Source organism: Panthera leo, chromosome B1 (assembly GCF_018350215.1).
Source record: "Panthera leo isolate Ple1 chromosome B1, P.leo_Ple1_pat1.1, whole genome shotgun sequence".
Classification (NCBI taxonomy): domain Eukaryota; kingdom Metazoa; phylum Chordata; class Mammalia; order Carnivora; family Felidae; genus Panthera; species Panthera leo.
The window spans coordinates 154560377-154575835 of NC_056682.1; the positions used below are offsets into that span (position 1 = coordinate 154560377).

The 15459-nt window shown below is 32.9% G+C and overlaps 1 protein-coding gene across 1 annotated transcript in view; it reads right to left on the bottom strand.

Moving 5' to 3' along the window:
* Window positions 1–15459, bottom strand: part of ADGRL3 (adhesion G protein-coupled receptor L3) — a 690326-nt gene that overhangs the window by 14162 nt on the left and 660705 nt on the right. The window contains exon 25 of the mRNA XM_042936279.1: window positions 13496–13592. Coding sequence (XP_042792213.1) covers window positions 13496–13592 — 97 coding nt within the window. The remainder of the gene's footprint in view (window positions 1–13495; window positions 13593–15459) is intronic.

Here is a 15459-nt window from a genome sequence, read left to right on the forward strand (position 1 = left end):
CAAATTGCTACTTGAATACTAGCTGCAGATAATATGACAAGACGGGGGGAAAACTCAGCACAACCTACTGTGACTTAAAATAAAAAGCTCAAATTGGGTAAAAAAAAAAAGCTCAAGGTAAAAATCTCAAAGCAGTAATATAAGAATAATTGTTTCTTAACTATCTGACACACTAAATCCTGGGTACAGTCTAGTCAAAACTGCCTATTTGCTGTCAGAAACAAGGGTAAGGTCTTTAATAAAACCATGGAAAAGGAATTAAGTTGACTTTCAATATATGTGAATCGTCAACAAAACTGTCAACAGAGAGCCAACCAAGAGATCTTTATTTCTAGTAAAAGCATGATACAAAGCAAAAAGGGATTTTCATATTCCATGCTGAAAAACATAGGGAAGTTTTTCTGACAATTATTTGCAAGTCAGATCCTAAACCTACTGAAAAACACGAAGTGTAAAATCATAGTCATTTTAAGAAGAGTCTTTTTTACTTTATTTATACCTGAAGATAGAGATAGACATAAAAGTTTCTGAATGAGTGAAATTTGAATGGGATAATAATGAGTACACCCTTTTCAAATGCACAGGTTTACCACAAAAGTGTTGTATTTTTTTTTTCCTTATGAAAATAAAATAGGTGTTTTGACACGGGCAGGCCTTGAACGACAACACTGTCTAGGCCAGTTCAGTGTGATACACGTAATTGAGGCCTGAAAACTGAAGGAAGAGCTGCAGGCTTTGAAAGTGTGAAGTGAAAAAAAGATCTGAAAAAAGATGACAGTTGAATCCCACTTGAATCCATATCATATCATTCAGAAACATTTTCAAACGTTTCTTCTTGACAGCAGGCTAACCACAGTACGCTGAAAAGCTCTTAAAATAACTTGAATTGTCACTCTGCTCTGCCCCTCACTTTTTTTTTTAAATGTACTTTCGTTCTTATTTGTCTTATTGGACAAGCAAAGGTGTATAGTTCTAGACCCTGGTGTTCTAACGAACCAACTGAATATCCCATTCCTGAGAGTCTCATACCAACATGTCTAATTTTCAAATTCTTGTTATTTATGAATATATAGGATGATAAATTTTTTGTTTGTTTTATTTCAATAAAACAGTTTCACCTGGATAATTCTTTCTTCTTTAATATGTTTTGTCCTCCATTCCATCCCCTCATGGTTCTCTCTCCCTTGATTCGACATATTTTTTGTTTTATGAAGCCATTTCCATGACATGGACTGACTAATGCATATCATTTGGAGTTATAAATAAAGCAAAGTTACTACTGGATAATGCCTCTGTGCTTCTGTCTTCAGAACATAATTTTGGCCCATCACGGAGGCTTCATTTTGTACAAGTAAAAAATAGCTTCACTAGTGACGGTATTTTCTACAGAGTTAAAATACTAACTTGAGCGTTAAACAAAGGGTCTTTTACCAGGAGATGGAGGGGTCAAGTTGTGACCCCCTTAAAATTGTATGTAAAATGGTTTAGGTGCATGTTTGTGAAGCCAGTTGGGCACCCACACATGACTGCTTTTCTTTCTGGTGAAAGGGTCCTATGGCTTTGATTTCCTTTTCAAAGAGCTAAGAAAACTGGCATAAAGAAAAAATAAAAAAGGTAAGCCTTTTTCTTTAGTGAGTTAACTTTATTTTAAAATTTTTTTAACGTTTATTTATTTTTGAGACAGAGAGAGACAGAGCATGAACAGGGGAGGGGCAGAGAGAGAGGGAGACACAGAATCGGAAACAGGCTCCAGGCTCTGAGCGGTCAGCACAGAGCCCGATGCGGGGCTTGAACTCACGGACTGTGAGATCATGACCTGAGCCAAAGTCAGACGCTTAACCGACCGAGCCACCCAGGTGCCCCTAGTGAGTTAACTTTAATACAAAGAAGAAAACTGGAAAAAATGAATCAGAAGGACCCCACAGACATCTTATGTATGTAGGTATTACCTGATGAATTGCAGTATAACATAATGGAAGAAAGTTATAACTCAGAATTTAGAAGTGAATAAGGTTTTAACATTATCTAATCTACTACCATCATTTACTACATAAAGAAACAGGTCCAAAGACATTCATAATCTGTTCAAGGTCACACCTGACTCTGGTGATTTTATTTAAACATATTTAAACAGTGATGTTTGAATATTTTTAGCATCCTCTCCCAAAATTATGTTTTTTTATTAATGTTTATTTATTTTTGCAAGGGGTGGAGGGGCAGAGAGAGGAGGACAGAGGATCCAAAGCAGGCTTTGTGCTAACAGGCTAACAGCAGCAAGCCCGATGTGGGACTTGAACTCACGTACTGCGAGATCGTGACCTGAGACAAAGTCAGATGTGCAACTGACTGAGCCATGCAGGTGCACCCCACAAACATGTTTTGATAACATTTTATTAGGAGCCTTATAGGAGTGCATTACTTTTCTGTAATGGTCAATTATTTAATTTTCATATTCATGTGTTAATTTATATAACACAAAGAAACAAAAATGAAAGTAAATCGATAAGAGATTTGCACATCTATGGAAAACTGATTGAATAGGCATTGTCTATTTTAAGTACTTTGTTTCCTGTTTTTTCTTTTTCTGTGTAACAATGAAATATCAACATGCACACACAATCTACAGACAGTGCAAAAATGGTAAGTTCAACTTTAAAGGCTTATTTTATAAAATAGGAACAGCCATATAAATCAAGACCAAGTTGTTTATAATCATTAACAAAACTAAAAGAATCTGCATGCTATCCTTAAAAATTATATAAAATAATTTTAAAAACCACAGAAACCATAATTTTATATTTTGTACTGTTTTTATTCAAATAATTAATGAAATTACAAAGTGTCAAAGAAGAAATATTTTATTGAAAGCCAAGAAACCTTCATCATTTTTTTCTGAAGTCATAAATTGAAGAGCTGACATCTTGATTTATCACACTGTGCACTTTTAATAGCCAACAAGTTTGCTATTAAATTTTAATCAACCTGCCTATTAAATTTCTTTCGAATGGTTCGGAGATACCTCAGCTTTTTTTAATAGAAAATTCATTCACTGGGAATCTATTAACATGGACTTCAATGATATGTTTTCTCCAAAGTACAGATTTTGGTTATTGTTAGTTCAATACGAAATTAAATATTCTGAATGTAGAGGTTTTGTTCTATTGTAATATAGAAGTTCAAAGATTTAGATGTGGGAACCCTAGACATTACCTTGTCTATTTGTCTTTATTTTGTGCTAGATGACATTATATAGGTCTTCTTGTCCAGACGCATGGTTTTTTCTACAATAAATACTTAGAAGTCAAGTTACTGGGCCATATATTGCTCACATTTCAATTTAGAACATATTGCCAAAATTCTGTCAAATGTATTTGTATCACTTTACACTTCCATGAGAAATTAAATTTCTCAGATTCTTACTAGGACTTAGTATTGTAAGCCTGATATTTTTGCCAATTTCATACAAGTATCACACGATATCTCATATTACTATTATGCTTTGCAGTTCCCTGATTACCAAAGAGATGGGGTCATTTTTCATGTTTATTGGCCATAAGGGTCTCTCATTCTGTGAATTGCCCATTCTTATCTTTTGCCTGTATATATTGGTTTATAGACATTCTTTATACAATGTAGGCATAACATTTTGTGTGTTAAATGTTGTTTACTCTTTCTCCCAATATCTTACTGTTATGAATACTGTTTACATTTTGAGGCAAGAACATTACTTTTTGTTATAGTTCATAATCTTTGTTATTTTGTTTTTAAGAACTCCTTCTTTAATCTAAAATCTAAAGTGTATATATATACACATATATATAGCTTTAAAGTTTAATTTTTTGTATTATATATTTATATTTTATATTATATAATATATATTGCATTACATATTATAATTATATATAATAATTTTACATAATTAGCTGAAAGCAAAGCTTCTCAAAGATCTTGGGTTTTCTGACAGCTCAAGACAAATATGGTAGAATTGGAACTTAGAATTCTTGGTGAATCTTGGCTGCACAACAGTGTAAGTGGTTAATCTGTAACGGAAATGATGAACCTATACTATTCAGTCATTCATCTCTAAAACTCATCCTTTGTAATCAAAGGGATATCTTTCTGTGTGCTGTTAAATTGGGACGTGTTGAATACATTTGGACATTTGTGAATACATTCCATAGTACTGAAAACAAAAAATACTAAGCCTAAAGATAACCAGCTGAGTTTGCTTAACCACAGGCAAAATAGCGGTAAATTACAGTTCTTTTTAGTAAATCAAAGGCATTTAGCATAAGAGTATTTATCTTTGTCATTCACACTATATTTAATTCATTTTCTCTACATCAGATTATCTCTTGATATCTGTTAATGGTATGTAGCCAATTCCACAGCTATATTTATTTATAAATCACACACAGCTTGTGCATTTTCATTTAATAAAACACACTTCAGAAAAAAAACGAAAATATAGTAACTACTTAACAATAGGAAATGATTTACCAATGTGAAAAAAATCTGACTTTTTGTATAATGCTCTGTACTATATTGACAGACTTTCCTATATTGAACAAATTGTATAGCTTACATGCAGAAAGTCTATCCTGGCTAAAACCTGAATATTAAATTTAGAACCAACATTTTAAAAACATGTCTGAGAAAAGTAAATTCAAAGAAGTTATCTATGAACAAAGAGATTCTTAATAACGTTCAGAGAAGGCCTATTTCATCATATAATCATAATTTTGTCCTTCTTAGAAATGAGGCTGTTTCAGGAAACTTACATTGTTTCCATTTGTCTACATCAAGATTAACTATCTTCTTTCAATCTGTGTATCCTCTCAAATCTTTCTTAATTCTCCAATGATTTTCCAGGGTTATAAATTACTTCCTATGAATGTGATGGGTAACTTATCTTAGTTTTTGAAGCACCCACATTCCTTATAATGATAAATTATGAAGAAAGACTATTAGGAAAATCATAGGAGAACCTATCAGATAAACACTTACTTTCAAATGACATGCAGTATATAAGGTTGAGCTATGTAAAGTATATGCTTCTGTATGTAATGTAGTTCAATAAAATAGAAGCTATTTTAATCAGATACTACACAATTATTGGTAATGACAATTTAAGTACTATATCTTTCTTTTTTCTTCCTTTTTTTAGTGTTTTTTTTTTTTTTTTTGAGAGACAGAGAGAAAGAGGAAACAAACAAGTGGGGGATGGGCATATAGAGAGGAGACAGATTATTCCAAGCAGGCTCTGTGCTGTCAGTGCAGAGTCCAATGTGGGGCTCAAACTCATGAACCGTGAGATCATGACCTGAGTCAAAGTCAAGAGTCAGATCCTTAACTGACTAAGCCACGCAGGTGCTCCATAAGTATCTTTTTCTAATGAGGGCTCTCTTTGGCTAACCCTCTTCCACAATTTAATTTTTCATATAATTGAATTAATCTCTAATTACTTTGAAAGTAGCAGATATAAGTTAATACAATCTATTTCTTAGAAAAAATAATTTGAACAAGTAATGATTTTGTTAATTAACTTTGGATGCTATAAACTACATTATATCATCAGAACCTTTATGTTTATAATCCAGTAGAAACATTTTTCCAGATGAGAGGTACAGTCAGGTTTTGTTTTTAAATTTTAAGACAGTCCATAGTTTTTGTGAAAACTGGAATTAGCACATAAAATAGTTTAATTTATACATCATCAGTGTCTTTTTGAAGTTAACTCAAACAGATTTTCTACTCGTTCTAGGCATTTTCACATTGTCCTGACAAGGGACAATATCAAATTCAGAAGTATAAATAGCTGGGGAAAGTTGTATCTTTGGTTGGTTCTAATACTAAATCATTATAGGCAGAAGCTATTTACCTGATTTTTTAACAAAATTTTTCCCTGACCAAAATGTTCATTCATCCTTTTACTGAAACATAAAAAATTAAAGTTAAAGGATTCTACCAGTAAAGTACCTTGAGGCCTTCCAGGAAAGAAGACAATGATTATAAAAATCTTCTTGCAACCTAAGTCCTAAAACTAGGACAATAATGCATAGCAAATCAGCATATTCCATACCAAATAGTTTTGAAAAGTATGGCCAACCCATTTCTCCATATATTTACAGTGTTTTAAAGCTTTTCTTTCACTAAATGAATAGGCTGAAACCACACTAAAGAACTATACCTAGAGCAAAATAAAGTAGAAGGAAATCAATGGTACATGAAGGAAATTAAGAAATAAAGATGTTATAACTTGTGGTTTTAAGAATATCTTATTTCCATGTGAAGTGATAAAAATCACTTTGAAATACATTCTTGGAAAATATCTTTATTCTAATCTTAGCAAGCTTCATGAAAAACTGTCATAAGAAAAGAGTGAAAATTTTTGTTGTCATGAATAGGGTTTCGTGCTCAGATAGATCTCGTTTGGGATCTAGATTTTGTCCTTTAGGAATCATTTCACAAACCTGGCTTCTTCATGGAAATAAAGACAATGGATGAATAATGAATAGTGTACAATAGACAAATTTGTAGCTGTACACATTAAAAGAGAAATCCCAAGTTGATCAAAAACTATAAAGAGCCATACTGTGTTCTATTAGAAAAAAGAATACCAGCAATTTCGGAAGAGAAGTTGAGTATGTGTGTTTAGTTGTTCAAAATATATATTTTTTGAAAAATTATATCTTCAGCGATGAAACAACAGTAATATTTCAAAAATCAGTGGAAATGTTTTATAGTGTTACATTTAGAAACTATCAAGGTATTTCACTGCAGCTTGTTTGACTAATAGTAAAGAGGTATGAGCGGGGCACGGGGATGGCCCAGTCAATTAAGCATCCGACTCTTGATTTTGGCTCAGGTCATGATCTCACGATTCTTGAGTTTGAGCCCTGCGTTGGGCTCTGAGCTGACAGTGCTGAGCCTGCTTGGAATTTTCTCTCTTCCTCTCTCTCTGCCCCTTTCCCCTCTCTCATTCTCTCTCTCTCTCTCTCTCTCTCTCTCTCTCTCTCAAAATAAATAAATAAGCTTTAAAAGAAATAAAGAGATAAGAGATAGTGCGAACTATATATAAGGCAGTCAGATAATAAACCATAATAAAAAAGAATCTACACAGAGAATTCTCTTTGTGAAGGGGTCTATAAAAGCTATAATAATAATAATAATAGTAGTAGTAGTAGTTGTAGTAGTAGTAAAATACAAACCATTTTTGCTACTGTAGAGTTGATTATGAGAGGCTGGATGGTTATGATTGAAATGATTTACATCAAAGAGACAAATTTAAAAGCAAAGCATAAGAAGGACTCACTGGACAAGCATTTTAAAAGTCTTCTTTTTCAGTTCCTACCAACAATTTATAGCAAGAATATTTGCCCCAATTGTGTAGAAATCAATATTTAATATACTTAATTTTGTAATGGAGAATTTATTCTGAAAGTTATTTGGTCTCCTTGAGTTAGGAATCAAGATACTAATAGCATTGTTTACTTATCTATTTGACATAGCATTTCACTTTTACAACCTGTAACTATTTTACTTTTGTGTTATTAAACTGATTTTCCTAACACAGAAGATTTCCTTATTTTTTGTACATTTTCTGATTATGTCTTTATTGATGACATGTATAAAGGAAAGGAATTAACACAGGAAGCAATGTTGCCTCATTTACAAATGAAGAATGTAAACATCAAAAAATACTAGATATAAATGTAATGTGAATTTCATATGAAAACTTTATCCATGTCATATATACTTATATTTGTACTCATAATATCACAATGCTTATTCATAACAAAAAGTAATTTGTTATACAGGTTGTACTCTGATTTATTAGCTATGCACATCATTTAACTCTTGCAAATTCCTCAAATAGACGTCAAGTTATAGCAGGATCTGGTTAATGTTTACAAACAATTTTATAATCCTTCAAAGCAGCAAGGCTTTTGAGAAATATGACATATTTTATGCATATAAGCCAAATTTTATTTACTGACATTAATAAAGTGCAGTGAATGAGTATAGGGTTTCACCCTAGTGCGCTCTAATTTATAGAAATCATTAATTGCTGTGAAACACCACTTACACATCTTCATTTGCATTTTTCTTTAAAAACACAAAAGCAAAATAAGTTGAAAAGCCTGAATATTAATGAGGTGACAGGTGATTTATTGTGAAGTTTCTTCTGCCTCAGTGACCAACCTCCCGGGAAAGACAATACAGGCTCTGAGAAGACATGAGTTTTAAAATGGGAATGAGTCACATCCCTGCTCTGCTACACCACTGGTTATTTAGCAGGACTGTTTGAATTGAACTAGTGTTCTCTAAGCTTCTGAAGGGCAGGATAGGGCTTGGAGGAAAGAGAAGACAGTGTTTGCTTATTTTATTATCTAAGGTAGGGAGAAGAAATATTTTACCTTTATTGCTTCAATGCTAAAATATGGTTACAAATCAAAAGTGGAAAGCACAACTAGGCAGATGTAATGTGCATTTAACTTCTAATTTAGAATAGACAATTCAGTTTTATTAGTTTATCTCTTTTTTTTAGCCTCAAGGGTAGCACCACTTTAGATAAATTATTATTTCTTTTACTTGGCATTCAGGTAACTACTGTATTCTGACTACCTATTACTAGAAAAAAAAAAGGGGAAAGAAAACCTTCAGTAGTGAATGATGAATTTTTATATCTAATTATCTCAGAGCACTGACAAGGATCAGTTTTTATTTGTTAGAAGATATAAGTGAACTTCTGAATAAAATAATGATAATAGTACTTGTGTTCCAGGCACTGTAGTAAGGAATTAACATATGTAAACTCACTTGGTCCTGTCAAGGTCCCTGTGAAGAGGGTGCTATTTATATCCTTATTGCATAGACACTGAGAAAATAAGCAATTTACCAAAAGTCACTGGATCGAAACCCCATTCTCAAAACTACTATGAAAACTACAATGAGTAAGTCAACAATTTGCAAATGTCTATTTGATGATGCTTTCCCCCTTTGTATCAACAATGTCCCTAACAGGTGATGCCTTTCAGTAGGTAGTTGTGCCACTGAGAGCCAAGATTTACCCCTAAAATTGATGAAAAGATCGTCGTAGGCCATCATAATTGTACTGATTACATAAATTTACTGAGAATGCATGTGTAGATTAATATGAATCTGCACCTTGAATGGAGAATCCCATCAACATTAATAAATAAGTGCTGGACATCTACAAAAGAGACAGTTTTCAGTCATACAACACATAGATTTGGCTTAAATAAATCTAGCTTTACCAGTCAGATCTCCATGTATAAAAATCTAAATTGCATTAATTTCTGTGGGAGGTTGATAAGACAGAGGGTGGGAGGTAGGGGGAAACAAAAATCCACCTTTGCTGGTCAAGCTATTGTTTCAAAAGAAGAAATGCCTTTTTGCTAATCCTGCCACTACAATGGGTTACATTTTTGTAATAACTCCACAGCTGAGGAGGGGTGGGCATAGGACACTTGTCATAATTCATACAACATCATATTGGTAGCAGCTATCTAGCAAAACTAGATTTTAAACTGAAATTTCTGATGTCAACTCAACTAATGAAATAAAAAGAAAATGGGAAATGCAATTATATTATTCACAATGAGATAAAGCCTAATAAAATCTAATTTCAGAAAATACCCCAATTTCTATACGGATCTATAAAAAGAGAGGAAATGTTTAACCATTAACTGAACTAGCAGAGCAATTTCTCAGAAATGCTTCAGTTTGGGATGAAACTCAAGTTTCAGAGGCATTGATGGTCTAACTCATTCAGGGCAAGGTTTGGCCAGTAGAGATTGTGGGTAGGAGATATGAGGTGAAGATTACTCTAGCTACATATTGTTTCTAGCACTGCTGGGAAGTTGGAGCTACTGGAAAGTTGAGTGAGATTTCCAATACACCTGGGGGAGGCTCAGGGATTGAGGCCTGACTTCAAGATATGAACAAATAGTAAATATTTAAATGAACAAATAAATGAACCCTCCTGTGGCATTTGTAAAATCTTGAGTTTGGATCAGAGTTAAACTTCTTTAAAACTTTTTATACTCAACTACCACATTAATGCTCTTGAAAAGCTCCTTCAAACTGTGTAGGCAGTGGCATCAGGGAAATTAACTTGATAGTTGCCCTGGGGTACCGGCCTCAAGGAATTCTTAATTTATGAGTGAGTAGCATTGTAGCAAACAAGTCAGAAGCAGAAAATATGTCTTAAAACGCACAGGGAACCTTTGCAAAAACCCCTTCATGAATATACAGATTCAAAGGACAAATGTAATGGAAGGTTTTAAAGAGATGAGGTGACCAAATAACAAAATTCCAAAGAGAATATATAAGAATGATTACATGAACTGAAAATTATCAATAAATCTTCCAAGGTTTTGCATGATTCTAAGGAATAAAATCCCAACGGTAATCAAGTTGATCACACTGGAAAATCTAGGCAGGTAATCCGATACATAGGATATAACAAGTTGGTGCAAGAACAGAATATTAAAGATGGTTTGAAAAAATAAAAACCCTTGAGAAAGAGTTCTGTACTGCATGGTAGATGTTTTATTCTTAATGGATCCCAAAGATGATAATGATGAATTCCTGTTTGGAAGAATAGATGGTAAGACATACAGAATTATAAAATAATTATTCTTTTGATGAATTGAGCAGTGGTATGAATACGAAAGAAAACCTAAAGTAAAAATAGGACTAGCTTTTAGACAACTTCTTGTAGTTTTCAAGGGCCAGAACTGTTCTAAAGACAAAAATAAGAAATTTAATATAACTGACTTGGAAAGAAAGGAAAATGGGGTTTAAATTAACAAAAAATTGCCAGCTGGTAAGAAACTAAGAATGAATGGGAAGTTAGAATATATGAAGATGCAAAGATGCAGTGCCTAGAATTTTTATTTAACAGAGAATATAATCTTTCAATTAAATAATGGTGAACAATTATGTTGCTGAGGTGACTGAAGGGTTTATCTCGAAAGGTGAATCTTGGATTCCACCTACCTAAATATGATACACACGCCTGAATGCAGGGAAGATAGGACCCTGGGAAATAAGACAAGATTAAAGAAGGAGGTTAAAGACGAACTTCAGAGATATACTATGAAGAAATAAAATTTTAAAGTACTCCAGGCATCTAAGACAAAAAAATAATGAGATGAGAATAAAATGAGTTTCTGACTTGGGGGAATGGGGAATTAATGTGGGAAATCAAGAAGATCACTCTGATGTCTACCACCATTAAAGTCACTGAGTGAAAGGAAGAATATATATCCTGAAGGAAGAGATTACTGGCTAGACACACTTCAAATCATAAATTCAATTTAACCCCCTCCCCAAAGTCAACATTAGAATAACTTATTGGGTGTCACAAGAAATTTTATACCATTCTTCAAGAGTAACTTTAAGAAATACTTTTAAAACTAAAGATTTTGTAACCAGATTTAAACATATGATTGGTCAATATGAAATATTATTTCCTTTAAATATACTTCAAACTGACCCAGTCATCCACATAATTACATATTCCAAGTTGATGAAATTCGTTACAAGGGACTAAAAAGTGTACAGAATGTTATTTGTGATTGACCTGAAAATCAAGGTCATGAAAACGTGTCCATTTAAAACAATTTTTAGTAAAGTCACATACCTTACAATCTTTATATAAATTTAGATCATAATACTAGACAACATAATAATTTTACATATTTTAACCATCTTTGCGGTAGGCAAATAAACAGTACATCATTAGAATACATGTTCTCATCTTTTGTTGAAACAACAATTGTTCTATGGTTACTGTGATCATTAGATGCAAGATACTTCTAATAATAAATCCTATTCATAAGGGTAGCTTTCTTTCTAGTAACATACTGTAAATTTTCCATCTGTGGGATTAGACAATAAACAAAGTCTGTCACTATGAAAGCAAATTAGTTTCTAAATGTTGAAGGCATCTGTAAGTAATTTGTATTGTATGATTTGAAAGTATGTCTTAAGTTAGAGTATTCATATTAAAATAAATTTTCACAAACTAACCATTAAAATAAAACTTGAAAAAGAATATTTAGATGATACTATGTAAATCAAAATCTAGCAAATAAAAACAGATTAATAAAGAAACAAAATACAAAAAGGTATTTTTTGGAGGAATAATTGCACTCACTATTCCTACTCAGGCAGAAGTGACAGAGAAAATGTAATATCATTATTAGGTTATAGTTGTTATATCACTGCCCCAAATAACATATTAAGATTACATATAACATGGGTCCCTGTATCAGGTTCAACTTGGACACTATTAGTCCCAACTTCTTTTATGTAAATAAGATGCAAATTAATTGAGTAAAAGTAATTAAGAGCCACACCAGGATCTAAATTTTTCTGAATCATAACCCATGATTGTTAATTGTTTGTTTCTAAGTAGCATTTAATGTAACAAAAAGCTAACAGAAGCAGGTTTAAAACCAACTAATAATCCTAGTTCGGAGATAAGGAAAAAAACAATGTTGTACTCAATATATGTGTACTCAATATATACTTAATATATGTATCAAAAATATCTGTTAGGACACTGTGACTGGAATAGGCTTATGCAAATTCCACCTTTCCAGATAAAACTATACTCTAAGTATTCCCCAGCAATGTCTACAGTGTCCTCTAGCTCTAGACAAACATAGCATTTACTCATTTTGACTGGAGTTGATTTAATTCTAATCACCCCTGCCCCCAACACACACATACACTGAATAAGAGGGAGGGGAGGAGGGAAAGAGGGAGACGGAAAGACAGAGAAGAATAAAAAAAATCAACCACAAACAAAATAGTAGCTTAAGGAAACTTCACTTTCAAAGTCTAAATTGATGCCCTAGGCACATGATAACCAGAAGCACACACACACACACACACACACACACAAATCATAATATATGTATATATATATTTTTTCCTAGATCTTTAAATATGCTGGATAAGTTTGTAGATACTAAGATCAGATGAGATTTTTACCCCAAATACACAGGTTGTCTCAAATATGTATTAGACAGTATATTTTTACTTCCACAAAGACTATGAAATTGCTCTATGCCTGGGACAATGTGGAACTCTATGATGCTTAGCAGACTATATAGCCACATAATTGCCCATTTTCACTGCTTCCAATGAGGCCTGACAGCTCACCAGTTTATTAAAGTGGCAGATGACTAGAAAAGGAAAGTTCTCATTTTCTAACTTCCTTTCAGAAAAGATTTCCTGAAAACTCAGGATTCAAAAAAAAAAAAAAAAAAGGCTTATGAATAATGGAACATAGTGCTACACTCAGCCAGGTTTTATATCCTTGCAATATTCCTATCACTTGGAACAAGGTCCAGAAGTTCCAAAAAGAAAAAAAAAAGAAAAAAAAAGCAATGCATTTAAGAACTTCATAAAGTAATCACAAACATACTAAATAGGAAAAATCATTTCTACTTACCTCTGTTGAGTGACGCTGAACTGTTTATGTCTCCAGTAATGAAGGAAGACTCCGACTGCTTTCGGACTGTGTCATTCCACATTCTACGAATTCGGCTCTGGATGGGGTAAAGGCACAAAAGGAAATGAACTCACCAGGCAGTGAAGTTTCACACAAATCGTTCTGTTTCTTTCTGTTGTAGTTATACGAGACCTTTGGTCCAGCATCTGGCAAATGTGTAACTTTTACATGCTTGCAGTATGGTAGCATAAGAATATCAGAAACTAAATTAATGACAATAATTGGTTCTCATTAAGTGTCTTCTGAAATGCTTATACCAAAAATAATTGTAACTGAAAAAGCAATAAATGTAATGTACTATACCAATTGAAACATGTTGAAAGTATATGGAAGTGTCCTCTAGACAGTTAGAATTTTAATAATTTTAGTTTCCAGAGTGAAACAATTATTTTCATTGTAACTTTTATGGGAATGGATATTTAAATATGTATTAAATTGTCAGTTTTATTAACAAAAGATTTAGTTCAAGAATTCAGAAACTTGCAAGAGAGAAAAAGGTTAGTAAGAAAAGAATAGAGTATTATTAAAATGTGACTAAACTCAATATTTTCCATAAATTTTTTAAGATCAGTGTAATTTCACAGGTTATATATGATTTTGATTTTTCTTTCTCTCAAAGGAGATAAAGGAAGTCAGTTCACCCTATTCATTTCTTCACAGTAGGTAATTTGTAGAGAAGTGAAAATTCTTACATCATTATTTATATTCTCAAATTCAGTTTCTAAGTGCCAGATAACTGAAGCAGTGTAATATTTGTCTATTATTGGGAGGTGGATTTTTTCTACTTTATTGTTTTGCTATTTTATTGAGTTAGGGATCAAAAAAGTATTAACAATCCTGTGATGAGGAAACAAAATATTTTCAGTTTTTCCAAGGATGAATATAGTTTTAAGAACTATTACTCCTAGTCATGGTAGTGGTAAAACCAAGCTCTCAAATGGATTATGTTCCAAAGATATTTGAACACCGTGAATAAGAGGAGTACCTAAACTTAAAATATTAGACAATTGGTTTTATAAATCTTGGGGCATTTCTACATTGTGTATATTGTTTTATAGGTCAGCAACCACACACAAAGAAACACACGTAGACACCAGACACACACACACACACACACACACACACATACACACACACACACAGAACAAAACTAGTAAATAAAAGAATAAGAGAGGTGCCTGAGTGGCTCACTGAGTAGAGCACTTGACTCTTGATCTCAAGGTCATGAGTTCAAGCTCATGCCTACTTAGAAAGAGAGAAAGAGAGAGAGAGAGAGAAAGAAAGAAAGAAAGAAAGAAAGAAAGAAAGAAAGAAAAAGAAAGAAAAGAATAAGAAAACTGGTGCAGGATTATAGATCCTCAGCACTTGAACACTTTCTATTGAAACATACTTTAAAACTTCAAACTGAAATACTGGGGACAATTCTCTCACATTTGTTTCTATTTGTCATTTAATTAATTAAAAATATTAATTAGGGGGCACCTGGGTGGCTCAGTCAGTTGGGCGACAAACTACGGCTCAGGTCATGATCTTGTGAGTTAGAGTTCCGCGTTGGGCTCTGTGCTGAGAGCTCAGAGCCTGGAGCCTGCTTCCTATTCTGTGTCTCCCTCTCTCTCTGCCACTTCCCTGCTTGCTTTATGTTTCTCTTTCTCTTCCCCCCAAATAATAGACAATAAAAAAAATTAAAAATATTAATTACCCTCTACTGCATACCAAATGCTACTCCAGAAAATACAAAGGGAAAAGGCAAACAAAAAAATATCTTTATCTTTGTGGAACTACTAGGTTAGTAAGTGATAGATACAACAAATTACCACAAAAATAAATGCCAAAGTAAACAATGTGCCCACAAATCTCCACAGAACCATTAATTATTATAGCTGAAGACTACAAACCCGAATGAC